General features: G+C 39.4%; 1 protein-coding gene across 5 annotated transcripts in view; it reads right to left on the bottom strand.

The window, feature by feature from the left end:
* Positions 1–13,800: 13,800 nt before the first annotated feature.
* The window catches only part of LOC115174913 (ephrin type-A receptor 7), a 75,864-nt gene continuing 65,915 nt past the window's right edge, over positions 13,801–23,749 (bottom strand). For all 5 annotated transcript variants that reach the window (XM_029733926.1, XM_029733927.1, XM_029733928.1 and 2 more), the window contains 6 exons: positions 22,738–22,799; positions 22,355–22,564; positions 21,881–22,030; positions 19,651–19,844; positions 17,921–18,076; positions 13,801–17,636 (listed from right to left, as the gene is read on the bottom strand). In XM_029733926.1, coding sequence (XP_029589786.1) covers positions 17,522–17,636; positions 17,921–18,076; positions 19,651–19,844; positions 21,881–22,030; positions 22,355–22,564; positions 22,738–22,799 — 887 coding nt within the window. In that variant the 3' untranslated portion in view covers positions 13,801–17,521. The remainder of the gene's footprint in view (positions 17,637–17,920; positions 18,077–19,650; positions 19,845–21,880; positions 22,031–22,354; positions 22,565–22,737; positions 22,800–23,749) is intronic.

The following is a 23,749-nucleotide window of genomic DNA, read 5'->3' as shown; positions in this document are numbered from 1 at the left end:
CAGATAAAGCATCTGACAATTACATATCGCTGTGGGACAACAATTAAAAATGACTCAAATATTTCTCTTTCTCTCCCTCATTGTTTTTCCCTCTTGTTTCAGCTTGCTCTTGGATTTTACATAACAGAGAGAGGGTAAAAGAGAAAATTAGACTCGAACACTTCTCTTTCTACCCCAAATTCAACCCACACTCATCCACCAACCATAGAAGCTTGACCGCCTTTCCTGGACCTACTTTCTGCCCTATTCTTCCAACCTCTAGAAATCCTATTCTTTATTGATTATTGGAGGGTTTGCTGATGTAATGGACAAGTGTTTTGTTCACAGACATCTCACCTGATTACTTGTTTTTTTTCTATGGTTATGGTTAAAAGGGGCAGTGCAGTCAAGACCATGATTTTCATGTTTAATTTTGAGGTTGAATATCACTCTGAAATTGTAAAAATTATGATAATGCCGTTTTTGTGTTAGAGATGAAATTCCTGGAATTTCAGCTTGTTCCGGTGGGAGGGAGTTTTTGGCCCAGATAAAGACATCACAGTCTGATCTGATTATTTTGACCAATGACTAGTCATCTTTTATTTGTATATGTATCCTCCTTCTTTTAATTGGTAAGCAGGTAGGCTCAAGAGTCTATAGGGTCCTATTTGCCAATCAGGGCTGTGTATGTAAATATATTAACATTTGTATCAACACGCCCCCACGCAATCAGACTGAGCATTTCAATGGTAAAAGGAGGCTCAGGGAAATAAATTAATATACATTTATTTGGAGATACTTTCATGAAATGAACACACACAGTGATTTAATAGACATACAGTTACATTTAAAAGACTGCATTTGGGCTTTAACTTAAAATATTTGTCATGAAAAAGCACCTCTATTGTACAGAGTAACCTCTGCTTGAAGCAATGATGTAACATCCTGAGAATTGTCAGTACAATCACAAGTCAAGGGTTGTGCTTAAGTTAATTTTGAACCTAATAATCAATCCTGTATTCTGGATCCCCTCCACTGTGTTTCAGTCATGTCCAAAGCAGGGCCTCAGAGCTGAATAGCACCATTGGACATATTTGTGGTCACACTGAAAAGCTGGCCATTTATCTGTTTGCCCTGAAATCCCGCACTGCACTGTGCTCACCACTCCTCTGGAAGTGGGATTATGTCTCCTAAGGGGCCATTAAATCTCTAAACCCCAATTACACTGCTACCAGTTGATTTATGGGTTTATTTTTAATGACACATTAAAATGCAATTAGCATCTGTATCCAGAATAAACTGTGTGTATCCAATGAAGGTCTTTCAGTATAAATGACATGGATTCCCCTTCACTACATCACCGATTGGCTGTTTGGCAAGACCGTATATTGCCTTGCTGTATTTTATCCATTTGCTTTAGATTGAACAGAAATGCATTTAATGGGAATCCATTAAATCCACATGCATTAACTTCAGTAAGAGGAAAATAAAGTAAGGGAAAGTGAGAAAATGAATAAATGACATGTTCTGAACTTGATCTGGATTCTATCGTCTTAATTAGAAAAAGTAGCTATATTCTCTCTCTCTCTCTCTCTCTCTCTCTCTCTCTCTCTCTCTCTCTCTCTCTCTCTCTCTCTCTCTCTCTCTCTCTCTCTCTCTCTCTCTCTCTCTCTCTCTCTCTCTCTCTCTCTCAGTTACAGTGATTTGCAGTTATGAAATCCTGTTAGCAAATGAAAATTCATTGATTTTTCACAAAATGTATTAAAATCTGCTCTGACATGGAAGCAGGAACATCTCCAAGCAATGACCTCAAGAATTACCACTAGATTTACTGTACGTGCAAACATTTTCCACTCAATACTGCCACTGACCTGCAGTCAGCAAACAAAAGATTATGTCCCTTCCGAAAGATAGTCAACTTTACACATGGTGAAATACAGAAATGGCACAGAGATCAGCAGATTGCGTTCTGGGATGCCGCGGTGCATACTGATCGAACTGCTCGTATTGTATTCTCAGAAAAAATGAATTTGCTTTAGACAGGCCAGAAGACATGCAATGCAAGCTCAGATATGTTATTATTCTTCTAGGTGTCTGCAGCATTTACCAGGGCTTGCATATTGCACTTTGAACCTAAAGCTAAGGCCTTCACTCATCATCTCTTAGCTAGGTCCTCTGCATATTTTATATAGCTGGTCGCTTTTCCTCATCAGAAGAGATGTATTGACAAGGGACTAGACCAAAGCAGGGGGCGCTCATCTGTTCCAATATCCCAATCTGCCTGCAACCTCAGGTCACACATCAGTGAGCAGCTCTCCATTGAGAACAAACATGCCAAATGTCTCCATTGATTTGTTATGCTCCCTGCATACTTACGCAATCAGGGGACATGGATAGCCCATATGGTCATACCCCTGCAAACAAAAATGAGTCGTTAGGATGTACCTGGAATGTCAGGTTGTATCATGATCCACTGGACGTCCTTAAGACGTCCCCTGTTTTCTGGGGACATACAATTTCATACAGAATCATCATAAATGTGACCCCCCTAAGTGACATAAAAGGTGCAGATTAAATTCATTCAATTCCACTGTAGCCCTGTAGCCCAAATGTCCAAATCACCCTCTAGTGGCCTCATGGGTGGAATATTATTAAATCATTTCATAATTAATAAACATTATTTCTAAAATCCCACAGAAAACCCGGTGTTTCTATGTCAAACGGTTTTGTTATATTTCAGTCATCTGTGATGTACTGTATATAAAGTGTAATATTGAGGTGCAAACTCAAAATGTAATACATTTCAACTCGATATCTGACATGGTACAGGTGTCTCCTTTTTCTAAACCCATAACCATATGTGTGAGGTGGATACTTTTGTTTCAAATTATGTTTGGTTAAGACTTCCAAGAAACACTCTGTGTGACCCTGATTTAGTCCACTACAGTAAAAGGTTAAAGCCAAACTACTCAGCAAGGATCCTCTTACTGAAGCACTAAAAGGTAATTGAAAGAATGTCTTAAATTGAACCTGATTCTTTAAAGAAAAATCATTTTTATCTTTGGCATGGTCTGGTCTTAGGGCACAAGTGTCATGCAGAAAAATCAGAAGCAACAGGGAGAAACGACTTGGGTGTGTGGATGGGTATGAGATCAGAGGAGCAGTCACATGGCTGAGTTAGTGTATGATGACAACTGGAGGGACCCACTACAGCATTATTTCCATGAATACAATTGATCTTGCATCTACCGTTGGCGCGACCTCATACGTAGAGTTTGACTGACAAGGGTCAACAGCATCTTTCCATTGAGAGTCACTGCAGTCTTCCCTTCCCAGCACCTCAAGTAAAAGAAGGAATTGTATTTTTTTTATTTAACTAGGCAAGTCAGTTAAGAACAAATACTTATTTACAATGACAGCCTACACCAGCCAAACCCAGACGATGCTGGGTCAATTGTGCACTACCCTATGGGACTCCCAATCACAGCCAGTTGTGATACAGCCTGAATTCAAACCAGGGAGTCTGTAGTGACACCTCTAGCACTGAGATTCAGTGCCTTAGACCGCTGCGCCACTCGGGAGCCCAAAAGGAAGCATCACTTTAAATCCGAGCCAACCCTTCTATCTATCGTTCAATGTAATTCCCTTAAAAACAAGCTGCTTGCCTTAGCACAATCCACACTGCACCACTCCCTCACTGCACCATGAACCAATTAACACAGGTGGAACATATGGGTAGTAGGTAGTAAAGTAATCTTTATACAAATTTTGAAAATACATTTTGGGAGGAACACGTTATGGAAAGCTGTCCAAGTGTTGTGATGTACTGGGGAAGATGATGTTTCTGAGATATTTGTCTTTGCTACTCCTGTATTACTCTTCCATCTTTCATGTGACCATACACAGAACATTAGCACAATGCCATTTGTGTATGGGATATAGGAATACACTGGCCTGGAGAGGGCCAAACTGAGATTTATCAACTGAATACATACTGATAGCTATTATATGAGACACAATAGTACTCACTCACCGTACATCAACTGCAAAGCCTTATACTGCAAAGCCTTATGGGAGAACACTATTTGGAGGATCCTTTTGTCAACGACTACTCCTATCAATCATGCAAATTACCTCTCACCTTGTAATATTTATGATAATGCAACCAATGACATTGTGTTAATTGCAGCCATTTCTCACCTGTTCTGAGGGTGTGACACATATATCAGATAAGATCCTATCACTCCCCCTTCTGCTTGGACTACATCAATCATGTCCCTCCCTTTGAGGGTTATATTACATGGTGATGGAGCCAATATTTGTGAATTGAATGCGTTGTCTTCCCCACTTGCATTTCCATTCAGTTGTCAAATGTGGAATTTGATTACTCGTTGACAAAGTTGAGATTTTTTTAGACCCATTCTCTTGTGTTTAATGGTATGTAGTGCATAGTTTTTCCTTTTTATAATGTTATAATGAATGGCAGGCAGGGTCTCAAAATCCAAACAGACAAAATCCTGAGAGACATTTATGAGTCCTACATTTGTATAGTGGTGTAAAGTAGTTCGGTAAAAATACTACTTTAGTAATTTTTTTGGGTAACTTCACTTTACTATTTATATTTTTGACAAATTTTACTTTTACTTCAGTACATTCTTAAAGAAAATGATTTACTCCATACTCCATACATTTTCCCTCCCACCCAAAAGTACTGATCCAATTCATGCACTTATCAAGATAACATCCCTGGTCATTCCTACTGTCTCTGATCTGGCGGACTTAATAAACACTAATGCTTTATTTGTAAATTATGTCTGAGTGTTTTACAGATTGCCCCTAGCAATCTGTAAAAAAGAATTTGAAATTATTTACACTTTTAATATTGATACTTAAGTACATTTTAGCAATTACATTTACTTTTGATACTTAAGTTTATTTAAAACCAAATACTTTTAGACTTTCACTCAAGTATTATTTTACTGGGTGACTTTTACATGAGTCCTTTTCTATTAAGCTATCTTTACTTTAATCAAGTATGACAATTGAGTACGCCTTCCACCACTGCATTGGTGATCACTTCAAAAACAAATCTTCAGTCAGGACCTTTGTTTGGGAAGTTATGGAATTCACTGATTGGTCTTTTTGAAAAATACATAGATTACTACATCACAATAACCAAATATCTTTATCTATGTAAATCATAAAAATAACAAATCTGAAAATCCTCACCTGAACCTTTTCGTTATAAATTTAAGACACACTTCATTTTGACTTTCTCAAAACCAAGCAATCGGATTTATAGTTTCTCACTGGTTCCAAATCCTTTTCCAAATAATATATTTCTGGAAAAAAATCACATTCCACAAGGGTGTATTTGTGCTGATTGTCTTCTGAAAGATGTCTAAAGAACAGGACTAGTGAGTGGTTTTATGACTGTCAAACTGGATCTAATTGAACCATGCTGGAAAGAATCCACTAATCCTCTCATTTCATACCCTATAATTGCTCCCCATGTATATCCAATGTCAGACAAGTGAAATATGGGTTCGTGCATGTGTAACAACAACACTAATGATGCCCTTCTACATGTCAAAACTACCATTCCACTTCAGCCACTTCAGCCAACCCCAAATGATTCTGTTATCTATAGAGATAATTGTTTTAGCACTCAAGGGGGATCTGTTTTTTGTCTTGTTATACAAATTAGTGATTAATGTGTGAGTTTTCTCCCCTCCTTATCAGAATCCCCACACCACCATCCAGCTCTATATGGGGGAAATGGATGCATTTGATTGTATTCAAAAGCATCTCTGTTCTGGCTTAGTTTAGCTGTGCTCTTCCTCCATATACCCAAATCTCCCTCTGCAGATGTGTGCTGCAGCTGACAGCTGCGTTAGTCACAGAAATAGAATAAACAATTGTAAATGAAAGCTCAATTTCTTGTTAACAATTACTGTTGAATGGAGACCAGGAGGTTAATCTAGTAATCATTGAATCTGCATAAATGAGATAAGTAATGAATTATGTAAACTAGAGGCATTCTCCCCGAAAAGTAAGACATAGGATGTGATTCCCAAAATGGTTATTCATATAGAAATAAAACCCCTACAAACGGGTTGAGGAAGGCGAGAAAGTAGACAAGAAACATGCCTCCGCAACTGTCATCTCAGATTATAGAACCTTTGAGCACAGACCAAAATAACCCAAATAAAATATCTATATGGAAACATTCCCAGTGCTAGGGAGTAATTAACTTCCTGTAGAAATTCTCCATATAGGTCAGGGTGAATTGCCATTAGTTGATTTAGTTTCTTTTCCAGACAGTTCCCTAGCTGAGACTGTACTGAAGTACCATTTACCCTCATCTAAGTCATATTAGAAATATCAGTGGCTTCCCACATCTCTCCCCTTAACCCAGGAGGGCTGATCAAGCTGGAATCAGGGCATGATGAATGTTGGTCTGGGCTTACAATTTCCCATGACCCTTTGCACCACACACCATACTTCATTGGAAAATGTGTCTGGTATCTAACCTAGTTTACATTGAATAACACCACACCAAGGTTATTAGGGGATATGTACTCCATACATCAGAGGCTGGAGCTTTAAGCAGATATTCAAACAAAGGCAGTGCACCATAGAGGGCAGCTTACTGGACTCCATTAGGGCTGGGAATTGCCAGGGACCTCACGGTGTGATATCACGATACTTAGGTGCCGATATGATATGTATTGTGATTCTCACGATTCTATAGTGTATGTATTGCGATTCGATGTTCCAAACATATTGCTCACTAGGCTATATATTTGCAACAGAAAGACAAGAGAGAGCATGAGAAAGTTTGTTTTTCAGTCATGGAAATAAAAGCGCTGAAAACATGTTGGCTTACTATTTAAGAAGAAGATGAAGAACAAGCTATAGGATGAAAAATACCAGAGTTTTGGTGCAGATACAGCTGACTAGCGATATGCTACCTACAGAAGCATGGGTTTTTAATTAGTATTTTTATATTTTTATAAATCAGTACATGGAGTCAAATATCGATATAATATAATCCAAAAATAATATTGCAATATGTAACTGTAGCAGTTTTTTCAAGCATCATAAGTTCATTCAACATAAATTATTGATACAAGTCCGACAAGAGTTATCTTGCAAGGTGCCATTTTAAATACTCTTTGAACTGTTGATTTATCAACTGAGAATCGATCTGTGAGAGGGAAAATACAATGTGTCAGGGGCACAGTAAGTAGTACTTTGTACCCTTTCCAAGGACCAAAACAGAACCATGTGTCTTTCTTTTCCTCTAGTTCAGCACAGTATTTCCCATTAGACCCATGGGGAGAGAACTGGGCCCTCGGTCAATAGAGGCCCCATTAGGGACCCCCGTGGAGGGTGGGCTCTGGGCATTGAACGGCCTATCCTGGCTGCTGCTCTTAGCGGTGCTGTTGGTGGTGGTGGGGATGGGGAGCCCCTCCAAGCCCTGCGGCACTCATCCATCAGGCCCTAGTTCCTCTCTCCAGCTATACCACAGCTCCCTCATCCAGGTACACAGCACGAATGGCAGCCTCTCATCTATTCTAGTGGGTTCCAGTGTTATTATGAGCTGTGAATATTGGCTACTGAGGGAGTGAATTTGTCATCTGTGTTTATCAAAATCAAGCATCCTGCTAGAGGACAGCCAAGCAGCTGTTGGCCACTATGCATTCACAGTGTATCAATTCAGGTGTCAATGAATTGTGGCTAATTTCATTTTAGTCTTGTGGAGTTTTTCTAGTGTTGTCTTTCACATGCATAGGGTCTCATGTACAGCACCATACCACTACAAAGGGATAGAGGGGAATTGCTGTTAATGTACATATCAGACAAACAAATCTTCACAGGAATGTATGGTAATTGTTGCTATAGGGACGGGTATCGTGCATGTGTCGGTTCATAAACAGTCATGAAGCAATATTTATACTATATCACCATAGTGGTTACACAAACGCTGTTCTAGCACGTTTACCCAGATACCTCACTACCGCCTGAGCTGTTGGCATCTCCTACAGTATTCATTTCCCATTAATAATGTGGTACATCTCATGTGAGATGGAAAGACAATGGTGTCACAATGCTGGCACACATCTCTCTATTGACAATGGGCTACTCTGTGATTTCCCTGCCTCTTCATCCCTCACATTGCTGGCCAATGAGAGGGCGATTTGCAGAGAAGATGCATGATTGACCCTTGACTCTCATTAGAGTGGCACCCACGCAGTTCACACTACTTGACCTTTGCGTGCCGTGGATGGTGTGGAGCAGGTCTGACTTCACTGATTTCTTTAGCTTTGGTTCCTCCCTCGCAGGATTCCCTTGAGGAAGAAACCTTTATTGCATCGTTATTTTCCCAGGTTTGATTTATTTCTTTCCTCCCTCCTTAGAACCCCGCTGAGATTGAATTTGATTTTAATCAATGATCTTTGCACTTTACCTGACTGGCCCTTCCACAATGTTATGCAATAGTCATCATCATACTCTCTCATTACACAGCAGTGACTAGTAAAAGGCAAGGAGATAGATATGGAATATCTATGATGGCGAGTAAACACCATTGACTTCTCTGAACCCAAGAATTCTGATTCTTCAGGTTTCATAACAAGAGCAGCTCAACCTAAATGGCATTTCAAATCCTTCCTCAGCCCAAATATGTTATCATGAATATATTCCTTGATACTATGTGCAGGTACATGGATTTGTGAGGCTCGTCTTCACAGTCGGCCATTACGGGGCTAGAAAAAGAGCCTCGGCTAGCTCATGCCAAATAAGCTGTTTCCTTCTGCGCTACTGGCCAGCTAATAGCAGATACGCATAACTTACTGTGTCTTTAAAGAAACCATCAGATCTGCCAAATCCATCATCCTTCTCCACAGAGGCTTTTGCCAGCCTGTGAAATTGATCATCTGCCCAGAGGATGGCAGTCCGGAGAGGGGGAGACATATTTTACTAGCCCCTAAATACTTAATGCTGCAAGGTGCCATGTGCCTGGCCATAAAAAGGAATCAGTGTGAATCCAATGGCGGCCAGGCTATTCCCAATCAAATAGTCCGGGGTAGACTGGTATGGGAAAGGCATCTGAAAGGGTTTTCATAAAGGAGATAATGTGTCTAACTCGAGTCATGCCAGCGCTTTTCATAAAAAAAGGGAGATATTTTGAAAGGTATTAAAATAAAAAGGCTTATGATTTAGTATTCTTTGGGGTAAGACGAATGTCAGATTTGAATCACAAATGACCATTATCTATTTATCTGCCTTGAGCAAAACGGGTTTCAATCAGCTTTGTGTGAGTTTGCAGAGTTGATGTCTTTATTTGCATCACACTGGACTGATGAGTCTTACCTTTAAGCATGTTTGAATGTCAAGCTAGGAAATGACTCTGCTGTCAACGTCATCATCTTAGGTGAGTGCAGAGACGCTGTAATTCTCATGCGTAAACCTTTCCTTGCACTTTGCCAATTATTTCTCTGCGTTTCCATAAAATATAACACGAGCAAAAGAAGAATAACCTTTCTGTTTGTCTGCTGAAGGAAGGTCTTGTCTGAGGTAGATCAGTTAGGCTGATGACAGATTGTCTCTTAGAGTCATACAATCAAATATGCAAATAATGTTCAAATATGCAAATCATTATTCAGCTTATATATCTTAAAGCCAAACGTGTGTTTTTCAAATGTCCTTATATTTTAGTTTGAAGCTTTTTATTTGCATATGATCCTGTTCATTTGTCCTTATTTGTCAACCAAAGGATGAATTTCTTACTTGTGAATATGCTTTCAGCTGTAAGCCTAATGATCAAACCAGACTGACGATTAAGGCTAAATGGAGATGTTTGAGATTCAGTGAAATACCTGACAACAACAGAAGACATGTTTCAAAACTGTTTTCAATTACATACAGTTAAAGTCGGAAGTTTACATACACCTTAGCCAAATACATTTAAAGTCAGTTTTTCACAATTCCTGACATTTAATCCCAGTAAAAATTCCCTGTTTTAGGTCAGATAGGATCATCACTTTATTTTAAGAATGTGAAATGTCAGAATAATAGTAGAGAGAATGATTTACTTCAGATTTTATTTCTTTCATCACATTCCCAGTGGGTCAGAAGTTTACTACACTCAATTAGTATTTGGTAGCATTGCCTTTACATTGTTTAACTTGGGTCAAACGTTTTGGGTAGCCTTCCACAGCTTCCCACAATAAATTGGGTGAATTTTTGCCCATTCCTCCTGACAGAGCTGGTGTAACTGAGTCAGGTTTGTAGGCCTCCTTGCTCGCACACACTTTTTCAGTTCTGCCCACACATTTTTTATAAGTGTGAGGTCAGGGCTTTGTGATGGCCACTCCAATACCTTGACTTTGTTGTCCTTAAGCCATTTTGCCACAACTTTGGAAGTATGCTTGGGTCATTGTTCATTTGGAAGACCCATTTGCGGTCAAGCTTTAACTTCCTGACTGATGTCTTGAGATGTTGCTTCAATATATACACATAATTTTCCTCCCTCATGATGTCATCTATTTTGTGAAGTGCACCAGTCCCTCCTGCAGCAAAGCACCCCCACAACATGATGCTGCCACCCCCGTGCTTCACGGTTGGGATGGTGTTCTTGGGTTTGCAAGCCTCCCCCTTTTTCCTCCAAACATAACGATGGTCATTATGGCCAAACAGTTCTATTTTTGTTTCATGATTTCTCCAAAAAGTACGATCTTTGTCCCCATGTGCAGTTGCAAACCATAGTCAGGCTTTTTTATGGCTGTTTTGGAGCAGTGGCTTCTTCCTTGCTGAGCGGCCTTTCAGGTTATGTCAATATAGGACTCATTTTACTGTGGATATAGATACTTTTGTACCTGTTTCCTCCAGCATCTTCACAAGGTCCTTTGCTGTTGTTCTGGGATTGATTTGCACTTTTCGCACCAATGTTCATCTCTAGGAGACAGAACACGTCTCCTTCCTGAGCGATATGACGGCTGCGTGGTCCCATGGTGTTTATACTTGCGGAATATTGTTTGTACAGATGAAAGTGGTACCTTCAGGTGTTTGGAAATTGATCCCAAGGATGAACAAGACTTCAGAGGTTTTGGCTGAATTCTTTTGATTTTCCCATGATGTCAAGCAAAGAGGCACTGAGTTTTAAGGTAGGCCTTGAAATACATCCACAGGTACACCTCCAATTGACTCAAATTATGTCAATTAGCCTATCAGAAGCTTCTAAAGCTATGACCTAATTTTCTGGAATTTTCCAAGCTGTTTAAAGGCACAGTCAACTTAGTGTATGTAAACTTCTGACCCACTGGAATTGTGATACAGTGAATTATAAGTTAAATAATCTGTCTGTTAACAATTGTTGGAAAAATGACTTGTGTCATGCACAAAGTAGATGCCAAAACTATAGTTTGTTAACAAGAAATTTGTGGAGTGGTTGAAAAATGAGTTTTAATGACTCCAACCTAAGTGTATGTAAACTTCCGACTTCAACTGTATAGTAGTATTTTTTTGGTGGAAAAAAAATGCTCAATCAATGCTATATTATCCATCTATTTTTCAAGTTAACTTGGCAAGTCAGTTAAGAACAAATTCTTACAATGACAGCCTACCAGGGAACAGTGGGTTAAGTACCTTGTTCAGGGACAGAATGGCAGATTTTTACTTTGTCAGCTTGTTGATTCAATCCAGCAACCTTTCGGTTACTGGCCAAACACTCTAACCCCTAGGCTACCTGCTGCCCCATCTGCAGGTTTTGCTTAACAGATATTGTCAATTTATAGTGTGTTGGACAAATGTGAGTTGAATCTTCAGTCAAATCCATAATGTCTTTTTTTATGTCTCTTAGCTGCCATAAAACCCCCACAAACAAATACACACCTTTGCATGCTCATCATGTCATATTTTAACATTACTGCTCACCTTGGGATCAGACATGATAAATAGTCGCGTAACCAGTCAACATCCAATTTTTTCATGTGTGGAAATTGCATATCTGTCCTTGGCTTTTCGTACTGACAAGTCCACTAGCTCCAGCAGTCATATTTCAAACCAGGAATTTAGTTATAGAAAGCAGGAAGTCAGATGGTTTAGTTAAGCCTTCCCACTGGGCACACACTGGTTGAATCAACGTTGTTTCCACGTCATTTCAATAAAATTAAGTTGAACCAACGTGGAATAGATGTTGAATTGACTTCTGTCCCCAGTGGGTTACCGTTCATCTGATTTCCATGTACAGCATACTGCCCAGCAGAACACAGCTGGCCATTGGATGATGAGCCCTCATTATTTAAAAGGGTCATGATCTTTTAAACTGCTGAGGCAGACTGGTATTATCCAATCCAGGCCAAGTGTAGTCTTATATATTTCAACAATATCACTATTGACCTTGGTGTTAGATGTGAATTATATGAATAATGGCAAACTAGTGCTTCAGATTATTGCAGAATTGCAAAATATAAATTCTTTATTTCCCTTAATCCTCTATTGGCAATCTTCCAGTTTTTCTCCATCTCTGTCTGATGGTTGAGTAAAGTGCTGCATATCTGGGAGATATGAACTTTTCCTATTCAAACACGGAGAAAAGGGTTTTATAGAGAAGATACGTATTGCAACGCCTCAAGCAACTGATTGAAAATCAAACCCAACTTTTACAGGAAAACTTGCAGAGCTTCTTTTCTATACTTGTTCTGTTGGAGTTCACATATTTTCAACGTCAATACTATGTCCAATCAGCCTGCAGTCGTGAGAAAAAAACACGATAACATACAACCTCTACCAATGGACCCTAAGCATAAATCTGCCAAACTAGGAACCATGAGGATGGAAGAACACTCTGTGTTGCTATTAAATCAGTCCAACTCTATTGTGTATATCAAAATACTCAAACATTTCTGTGTCCATGTTAGATGGCAGGATGATTAGCAGGCTGTAGTGTACTGTAGGGATTAGTGGTGACAGAGGAGTAGCCATAGAGCCTCTCCTACTCACCCAAAAATGCATGGATGGGGGCCAAACTCCCCTAGAAATATACACTATGGATGCATCCCAAATTGCACCCTATTCCCTATATAGTACACTACTTTTGACCAGAGCCCTATGGGCACAGGTCGAAAGTAGTGCACCATAAAGGGAATAAGGTGCTATTTGGGATGCAACCCTTAATAATGATTGCATTCCATCGGCCCGTGGGACAAGATGTTGATATCATTCCAACTTAATAAAATAAATATTAGAATAACAGGAGATATAATCCTTATAAATCGATTAAGGTTCCTTTGTATAAAATCCCTCAGGATGGAGCTTAATTAGATGTTTTGTTCAATGTTGGAGGTTTAGTAATGTCTTCTTAATGACACCATCCCAGCTATCTTTCTTCATATAGACTGTACCCTCCCATGTCACTCAGTCTCTCTCTCTCTCTCACACACACACACACACACACACACACACACACACACACACACACACACACACACACACACACACACACACACACACACACACACACACACACACACACACACACACTCTCTCTCTCTCTCTCTCTCTCTCTCTCTATCACAAAAACACAAAACAGTCATGTATCACATTTGTTTAGATTGAATCAAAACTACTTTGATTGTATTCTTACTTTAACTTTCAAATAACACTGATTCATGATTTACAAAATGGTGTGTGTTGATGAATATATTAAACACTTTGAAACTGTTTAAAAGCAAAGGTTGTACCACATGTTTACATGGAAATCCTGTATAATAGTAGCTATTTATGATGGAAAAGAATCCAATGAGAAACAAAAGATTTCTATAGAGATTGTATTATATTTCCAAAAATATATGTACAGTCTATTACAAAGGTTACAAAGCAAAAAAGAAATGTCCTATGTAACAGGAAATTGTCTAAGAAGTAATGATTTTACAGTTCTGCTGTTTGGGGAAAATACTCTTGACCGATGAATACTCAATACTCTCATCACAGAAAAAATAAATAATACATTGACAATTCATATAACTGTACATTAAACTAAAAGAGAAAATAAAAACAAAATACAATTCTAGATGGAAAACCTGTCTTTGGTCCTAAATGAGAAAGTATGTACAACTGAAATCTTCTGGGTGACAATAATCATCTGTAAGTGAGATAGAAAAATATAGTGCATTTTCAATGTATTCAGAGCTCACTACAGAGTAATGTGTGTAAAAAGACAACAATATAAATAAAATGTACAGGTTTTACAATTAGAACATATACAAAGTTCCCCTCGGACCTCTGATCTTTATGACACCATCAACAGTGCTGAACTCTTTGGAATCATCCAACACCTATGCATTGCAAAGGCGTGTCCACAATTTCCAACAGTTTGTCCAAAAGGTTTGAAAAATAATAACCATTCTACTTTGTATTTAAAATGTGTTCTCAATCCTGAATCCAATCAACTCACCACACAAACTGCCTTTATCTTTGTTGAAACAGAACAACACCCCCATATATTCACTTGAACATCCTCAACAAGAAAACGGGTAAGAAACAAAGTAAAAGAGGACAGTAAAAGTTGACTGCCTGTGAAGGTTACAGATTATTTATATGGCAGATCGATTGTATCCAGGTCTTAATCTCAATTTGGCTCAAAATTGCTGCCTCTACAGGACCCCAGACTCAGCGAGAGAGGGAAGAGGGGGAGTGGGGGCCTCCAGCTCCGGGGTGTGAACGCCCCTAGGGGCCCGCTGTTGGAGATCAGAGCAGGGGAGAGTAGAGAGAGAGAGAGAGAAAGAGGGAGCCTGCTTGCCTTCCCGTGAACTGGGGAGTTTTGTGCTGACTGAATGCCTTTACGCTGGTATTCAATTCAAAGGGCTGGCATGTTCCCAATTGCTGAGCTTTGCTGTATGGATAAAGAATGGATCTGTCTGTCTGTGACATGGGGCCCAGAATGGGCTGGGCATGGTCTGATTCCCTGGGTACCCCCCCACAGGTGTGAGTCCCTTTGGACCGAGCACAATGGAAATTAATCTAGGAAAAAATAGACAAAGTCACTAATGGCTTTACAAAAACTAAGCTTGCAGCCATAGTCCATGATAGTGTTTCAAGGTTGGTTTTCTGAAGACCAATTCATTCTCTACAGGCATAATGAAAGACGTCTTAAATAAACCATTGGGAAAAGCTGCAGCTTTGAAAATCTGAATCTATGATCAGTCCATAAAGACAGCCTTGGACATAATTGCAATTGGAAATACCTATTTTTCCTTACTTTAAATGACAAAGAAATGAGTGAATTGACCATCAGAGTATACAATGCTGGAGACATATTCAACGTGATAACATTCATTTTGTTGTAGAAAGAGAAGACTGCGATGGCACCATTAGGTTGGCTCTTTAGCACATCTTTGCAAGCCCATTCCTTATCTCTGTGCCGTGATTAACATACGAAGGGCCAGGTAAGTTAAGAAAAAAAGCATAGAAAACCCTTTTATGCATGTCACATCACCCTGTTTGCCTGGAAAGGTTTGAGCAGAGACACATTAATAAACATGTGACTAGCTCTCCTGACCAGCTAGGGCTGGGACGGTATGTGATTTTCACAGTATGAGCATCATAATATGTAGTATCAGGATTTTCAATATATTATGATAATATTAGTTACTGTAGGTACCTCGCATCGAACTGAACGCCTGCAAATGCAGTGTGCTGCAATGGAAAAGATGATATCATGACTAATATGTGCGACTCTCCTCTGGTTGAATGTCATCTCACTCCACGGTAACAGCCATATATTCCAAACATACTCATACTCTGTGACATTGTTATTAAGTCATTAGCATGTCACAGTATACCATTTCGTAAGTGGCATTACTATTTCATTATTTGATAACTCGGTATTCCGGTATACTGTACCAATCTATCCTCCCAGCCCTATAATCTAGGTAATCTTCAACTGGAAAAAGGTCAATACATATACCTTTTTCCTGTTGGTGACAGAACGTTTCATTTCCCAGCACTGAGCAACTGATATTTCTGTAAAACCTAGCACCTTAAAATCTCAGAGGACCATTTCCACCTGGGCTAATTATTGCTCTGTTCAATCTTCTACCCTACACTGACTGTGTTAACCATCACTCAACATATGTAAGTGTAAATGCACTTGATTTGATCTATTCAAGTTCAGGATGACAGGATACCACAAAGAAAAAACGGAACTTGTCCATTCAACCCTACAAAAGACTGTCTCATTGAATCGCAAGAAAATTTGCCATAGAAGTGCCTAAAAATAATGGGAATACATTCGTTTTAAGGGAGAATTACTTGTAGAAAGAACATACACAGCCTTTCATTGATTCACCCTTCACAACTGTATTAACCAAAATAGGAAACAAATACCATTTGCTGCAACAAAAAAACAAGTTTGTTTAGGCATTTCAAACCCTTTGCGGTGGATCAAGTCTCTTTAAGTTTCAATACAACCTTTCTATAGTGCTGTCTGTGGAAACATTAAAATAAATAATTAAACTACAAAACATTTCAGATTGAAAGTATATTGGACAATAAGGTAAAATGATTTATGTGGTAAACATAAACATTGCCAATTTGATGCTTGATATTAGATATTAAAGTTGTGATCAATCTGAAATCGATTTGCCTTGTTGGTGTCATACTGTTTCGCAATTCCTACATACAAATTTGAAATGTTTTCATTATACAACGAGAGCATCTGTCTTCAGAAAAATTCATACAACAAGCCACTCTCGCAAGCTTGAAACAACCAAGTGAATACTACTATCCTTGAAGTCACTGATCTGAGGTGCAGGATACCATTTCCACTTCAAAAACATCAGGGAGAAAAAACACAACTCACTGCAAACAGTTAAAACAGGTGTCTCAAGACAAACTGGTCAAAGTACCTCTAAATCATCTCCACCAAAATGTTCAGACACCATATTCATCCTCCCTGTCCTTTTGGATGGGAACGTTTACCCTGTTGCCAAATCCAAAATGAAAAGAAGAAAAAATTGTAACGCGAAAGAAAAATATTAGATTACTGTACGTACCACACCATATCACTGTGCCTTCTGAAACTAACAAAATTAACAAACTAGAATAAAACATATTTTAATAAAACACTGCAAGGGGAAAAAGTTTTGGGGGGATTTTTTTTCTTTTTTAAGTGAAATCCATTTTCATGGTGCCCTCCCCCCCAAAAATTCATAAGGTTAAAAGAACAAGGTAATATGGATAAAACTCCTTTTCCAAAGCTCCATCTCTATTTGTGGTTGAGTTTCTCAGAGCGGCATCATGCCCAGGGAGTATTCTCTCATTCTCTCCTTAGTACCCGTTCTAAAGAGGGGTTAAATCCTTTGCCAAGGAACAAAGGAATGATTTTAATTCCGAAAAATCCGGAAAAACAGAGTCAGACACAGGAGACGACGTCACGTCACACGATTTTTTTATGATTATCCTGGGAAGTTCTGCCCTAGCGCTGCTCTAGATAGCTCTTTGCCCCCCTGTCCACAGGGGGCACTGTAGTCTATCATCACACCTGGATGCCCGTGCCGTGGAGATTTAGCATCTGGGCTCTCATAGTCTGTATGTTGCTCATGATCTTCTTCTGATGTCCCACTAAAGTGATCCCCAAGCTCATCACATCCCTGCAAGACAAGACAACCAATCATAAATCACAGCACTGTACCACAAAGATGCTCAAAACATCTCATGATTTATAGCACTAGGTATTTCATTAAAGGAGAAATGGAGGATAAAAAAAATAAAAGTAAAACTCGACAGGCTTGTTCATGAATCAAAATGATGAAATTGAAATTTAGTTCGGGCATATCCAAGGATATTGAATGAGAAAATAATTATAAGACAACTCTCCAGAACTGGCTATGGTGGCTTTGGCATCCACAAGTGTTTTAAAGTTCAGGTTCATTACTCGATTGACATCCTGGCCACAGATTCCAGTGAGCTGTAGCCTTCGACGGTGAAGTTGTCTCTGTATCTCTCCATCTTGATGGCCTCCAGCCACTCCCCCACCGAGCGGAACGTAGTGAAGTCTGGTGTGCTCTGATCTAACAGGGGACTAATCGGTCTGTGGGATGAGCAAGACAAAGACATTAACGTCTTATGCAAAAATATTCCCACAGCAAATACAAATTCAGCTGGAAACAAAACACAAAGACAACCAAAGACATCCTGGGGCGCAGTAAATTGCAAGTGAAAAATAAATTACCACATTTTTTACACTTCAAAATCAAATTCAAAAGTGACTACGCCATCTGATCCTCTTTTTCAGTCAAATATGTGTGCTAAGTAACTATCAAAAACCCTCAACATCAGTTGGATGGTAATTTTCGCTTCAAATCCCCACAAATGGCCCCCAGAAACGGAAGAGTTTTTTTACATTTTCAGGGGGGTTCCGTTCTCAATCTCACCCAGAGAGATTGTGTTCCGACTGTAAATATAATTAATTTGACAAATGTCACAGTGGGGTCCAGAGTTCCCACAGCACCTGAAAGTCCCAGGAACTCATTACAGGGATTGATTTAAAAGCCCTGCTATTGACCATAAAGCCATGGAAGCTGCTTTGGCTTATTGATTCTCAGGGATTTATCTTTCATCTGTGAACTCCTATGGATAAATCAACCACTGGATGCTCTGAATTGTCCACTAATGTAGTTCCATAGGAATGAAATATGAAGAAACAATATATACTTCCAGAGTCTTAAACAGATGTAGGATCTTAATTTGATCACTCTTTTGTTGATGAGAATTTTCCTGCACCGCAGGAAATCTAGATGAGCTTCGTGATTGACATAAATTCACTGAAAACGCACAGTTATATTAACAATATAGCACTTTTCATGTAGCCTACGTTTGACTGGCTAATAGCCTAGTATAGAACAAGTAGGCCAGCACACTTTTAAAGCTCCCAATTTACCGCTTTATTGACAACGTTTCCAGCCTAAGCACCAATCAAGCAACATTGTGAACTAAACACAGGATTATTTTGCTGTGACAATATACAGGTAACTGCCAGAAAATAAAGGAAACACCAACAGAAATTATCTTACTAGGGCATTGAAACAGCTTTAATACACCTTGGCATAGATTCTGTAAGTGTCTGGAACTCTATTGGGGTGATGTGACACCATTCTTACATGAGAAATTCCATAATTTGGTGTTTTGTTGATGGTGGTGGAAAAAGCTGTTCCAGAATCTCCCATAAGTGTTCAATCGGGTTGAGATCTGGTGACTGAGACAGACACGGCATGCGGTTTACATGGTTTTCAAGCTCATCAAACCATTCAGTGACCACTCATGCCCTGTGGATGGGGGCATTGTCATCCTATGGGGGCATAGCAATGGTAGCCAAAATAATGTCTTGCCCAGCATTTTTATACATGACCCTAAGCATGATGGGATGTTAATTGCTTAATTAACTCAGGAATCACACCTGTGTGGAAGCATTTGCTTTCAATATACTTTGCATCCCTCATTTACTCAAGTGTTCCCATTATTTTGGCATTTACCTGTAGGTCAAATTAAGATTCTACATCTGTAGCAAACATGGTCAAATCTAATAAATGAAGCTGAAAATTAAATGTATTTCATTGGTGTTTTGTAGTGCTCAGTCATAGGGTTAATGAGACAAGCTTTCCTTACCTTGTGCATGTTCCCAAAGGGGTTTTTAAGGTATTGGGATTGCGAATCATCTTATCAAGGATGCCAACTATTTGATCAAATTTGGGTCGATCAGCCCTGTCTTTCTGCCAGCAGTCCAGCATTAGCTGGTGCAGGCCTGGAGGGCAGTCCATGGGAGCAGGGAGGCGGTACCCTTCCTCTATGGCCTTTATCACCTGGGAAAACCGAAACACAGGAGAGTCATTACCACCACATTAACACAAGTCACCATTTCCTACAGTTCATTACCATTTCATCTTCTAATCAAGATGTTTGTAAACAGGAAGTGTCAGTACATAAGTATTTTGTGGTTCCCAATTTACAGACGTGGTACATTGAGCGGAAACAAGCCAAACTGGATGTTCATTGCTCAGTGTCAGCATGTTAAGATGATGGTAAGACACAAGGACACAGAGTAGCAGGACCCAAATGAGGAGCTATTGAGAGTAGCATCCTGTATGTCCCTGTATGGCACGGAGATTAGTCTCTGGAAGAGCTGCTCCTGTCTGTTATAAAGAACCAATAGACATGATTGTAATTCATTTAGCCAACAGTGGCACTTTTTTCCTTTAGATGCATAATTTATACTGTTTGTCTCATCAATAGGGGGGCATCTGCATATTCTTAAAGCTACATATATTCTCACTGTGTCAATAGTTAAAAACCAAGTCCATTGAAAGTCTATGGCGTGAGAACATTTAACATTAGGGGCAATGGGAAACTTTGATTTGAGACTCAACCATCTCTTCCTCTATTCTAGGATTTATTTTCTGCAAATATTAATCTGTTATTCCTGTCAGGGCTATTCAAACAACACTGAACTACGGAAGGAAAAGTGTCGAAACACTGAAACTGTTGAGGAAATGTAAATATTTCTCTTTGTGTATCCCAGAGGAGCTGTTTGCCAACATCTTGACAGAGGAACTGAAATCCCTGACATTGATGCCTGCCAAGCACTAAAATGGCCAATCATGTTTAGCATTTCTACCAGCTGATTGTTCAATCAGCAGGCTTCCCATTAGGAGGAGTTGAGAGAAATATAATCCTTTTTAGTTGTTTCTGCGGAGGAGAAGACAGTTTGTCCTACTGGATTATATCATCTTTAACTTTGCCAAGGGAGACAACTAACACTGGAGCATCTTCCAGACTAGTATTTGCAAACATTGGTGGATTTTGGGCTCCTGAGTGGCGCAGCGGTCTAAGGCACTGCATCTCAGTGCTAGAGGCGTCACTACAGACCCTGGTTTGATCCCAGGCTGTATCACAACCGGCCGTGATCGGGAGTCCCATAGGGCGGCTCACATTTGGCGCAGCGTCGTCGGGGTTAGGGGAGGATTGGGCCAGGGTAGGCCGTCATTGTAAAATCATGATTTGTTCTTAACTGACTTGCCTAGTTAAATAAAGGTTAAATAAAAAATGTCAAAATGTTACAACTTATAGATGTAGTATCTTAATTTGATCACTCTCATTCGTTCCTGAGAATGTTCCTGTTCCTGTAAACTTGTAGTGTATTCTAAGTTTAAAATGGCTTCTAAAGTTTATTCTACCTCAAAATGTCAGACTTGTTTTGCCCTAACGAAAAATGTATCAACCCCTACAAAAAATATCCATTAATTCTAATCCATATAATAATTAACATTTTCAGTTGCTGCAAAATTGGATTAAATTAAGATCCTACATCTGTAAGTATCATCGTTACTGGTGTTTGAATCGGCGACCAAACTCCGCTAAAGCCACTTTTGCGATCAGCATGATGAACAGCTATGCAATGTTCATCTGTTCCAATTTAGCTGAAACAAAGCAATGACTGCAGTTCAAACTAAAGGCTCTACATGACTAAGTAAATAGCTCTGGAATTATTGAACTCAGCTAATGGCAAATTTGGTTTTCATTATCCTAACTCATTATAAAGGTTAAAAGCCGTTTTGAAGTCAGAAAATTATTTTGTATGCCAAGTGGCTACTCTTTTTCTTTATATTATCATATATACATTTTATGAATATCAATCTCTGATTAAAACGGAATTAATTAAAACCTAACAATCCACCTCATTCAACTCTGAATAGTAATTGTGGCCCATGTTTAAATCATTTTTAAGAATTCTGTTAATTCTGTTAACCCCTGGGCAATATGGTAGCTAGTCCCTGAGCTATATGTGAAACCTGACATGACATTTGGTGTATAATTGACTTCATGTAAGAGAGCAACTCACATCTTGATTGGACATGTCCCAGTAAGGCCGTTCCCCATAGGACATGACTTCCCACATGACAATGCCATAACTCCACACATCACTAGCAGAAGTGAATTTACGGTACTGGATGGCTTCCATTGCTGTCCATCGAACAGGTATCTTTCCACCCTGTTCAGTAAAATGCAAGTCAATGGCTGGAGTAAAGATCAAATTCATTATATCCTGCATCTTCCCTTAAAACATCAATTCAAATAGAGTTATAACTCTGCACACAGGGTCAGCAAAACTTGAAAACTTTCAAAGCAAAAACTCTACCACATAGACTGCAGGCTTTGCATATTGAATAGCTAGCTAGCACAGGTATGCATGGGCATGCATCCATATTTTATACTACATTTTCATGCATTGGCTGTTGGCTGGATTTGAGTATTCAGAGAGAGCGCAAGGTGTCTACGAAGGGAAAGTAATACGGGGCTGGCTTAATTGACTCACCGTTGTTGTGTAGACAGCCTCGGGATCATCGTCGATCACTCTTGACAGGCCGAAGTCAGATACTTTACATACGAGATTGCTGTTGACAAGGATGTTTCGTGCAGCCAGATCTCGATGGACATATCCCATGTCAGAGAGATATCTCATCCCCGCTGCTATGCCCCGCAGCATTCCCACTAACTGGATCACTGTGAACTGACCATCGTGTTTCTGTACACAACAGAGAACAACCGTCAGCTAATCAAGATCCACTGAGATCCAGGTCACAAAGCTATTGCAGTGGTTTTATTCATAGAATAAGAAGCTCTTATTGGGAACATATTGTATAATACATGTATAACTGGTAAGGGAGTTGCCATTTGAATGCATTGAAAGGTTCTCACCCTGAGGAAAGCATCTAATGAGCCGTTTTCCATATATTCAATCACAATCATCACCGGTTTTCCTGAAAACAAGGGTGACACTTTCCGTTAATTGACTCATAAATATGGCTTGCAAGTGTTTATTAATGACGGCCTGCTAAAAATACATTTCCGCCTCAGTGTTATTTTGAGCCGTTTGTTTGTAATTAAGTGTTAACATCTGCCCCTTATATTAGGCTGTCTAAATTAGAAAAAATAAAACAGGGAGCAAGGCTAATTCAATCAGATACTTCTCAATGTCATTCCTTTATGACTGCAGCACTTTCACATTGTATAGCTAGCAAAATATATTGTAAAATGTTCCTCTCATGTCTTTCTCTCACAGTTGGTCTGGCAACTTAACCTTTTCACACATTCACGTTATTCACTAAATGTAGAAAACATTAGGAAAACCTTCCTAATATGTGAGTTGCACTCCCGTTCACCCTCAAAACAGCCTCAATTAGTCGGGGGCATAGGCACTACAAGGTGTTGGTAGCAATTGATGTTATTCTTCAATAACACAAACTCCAAAGCAAATCAGGGGGAGAAAAATAGGTTTATTTGAGAAGGACAAATCAAGATGTTATGCTGGGAGGTAGATGTTTAGTCTCCCCTGTCCTCAGCTTTCTCCACGGAACAAAGGAACAGGATGCCATTACAACCCCCCACCCTAGCCTGGGGTTGACCAATCAGAAGTCCTTGCAGTACGACTGGGCCAATGGCCAAATAACAAGTATCCTGCTCCCAACTCAATGTACAGAACATAGCACACGTAGCATACGTAGCTCTGAGTTCAGGACTGACATTCCACAGATTCTAAACAGCTGTTGAACTGAAGATCAACTATTTACATCGACAATTCCCTATTGACCATTAGTACTATATTTTGTTTATTACTCTCGTCCTCTTATCCTCTAGGTTGTGTATTTATCTTCAAAATATTCTTATAGTGTTGAAAGCATTCCACAGGGATGCTGGCCAATGTTGACTC

This window comes from Salmo trutta, chromosome 35 (assembly GCF_901001165.1).
Source record: "Salmo trutta chromosome 35, fSalTru1.1, whole genome shotgun sequence".
NCBI lineage: Eukaryota > Metazoa > Chordata > Actinopteri > Salmoniformes > Salmonidae > Salmo > Salmo trutta.
The sequence above is the reverse complement of the archived record's forward strand: the minus strand, read 5'-3'. Positions and strand labels throughout refer to the sequence as shown.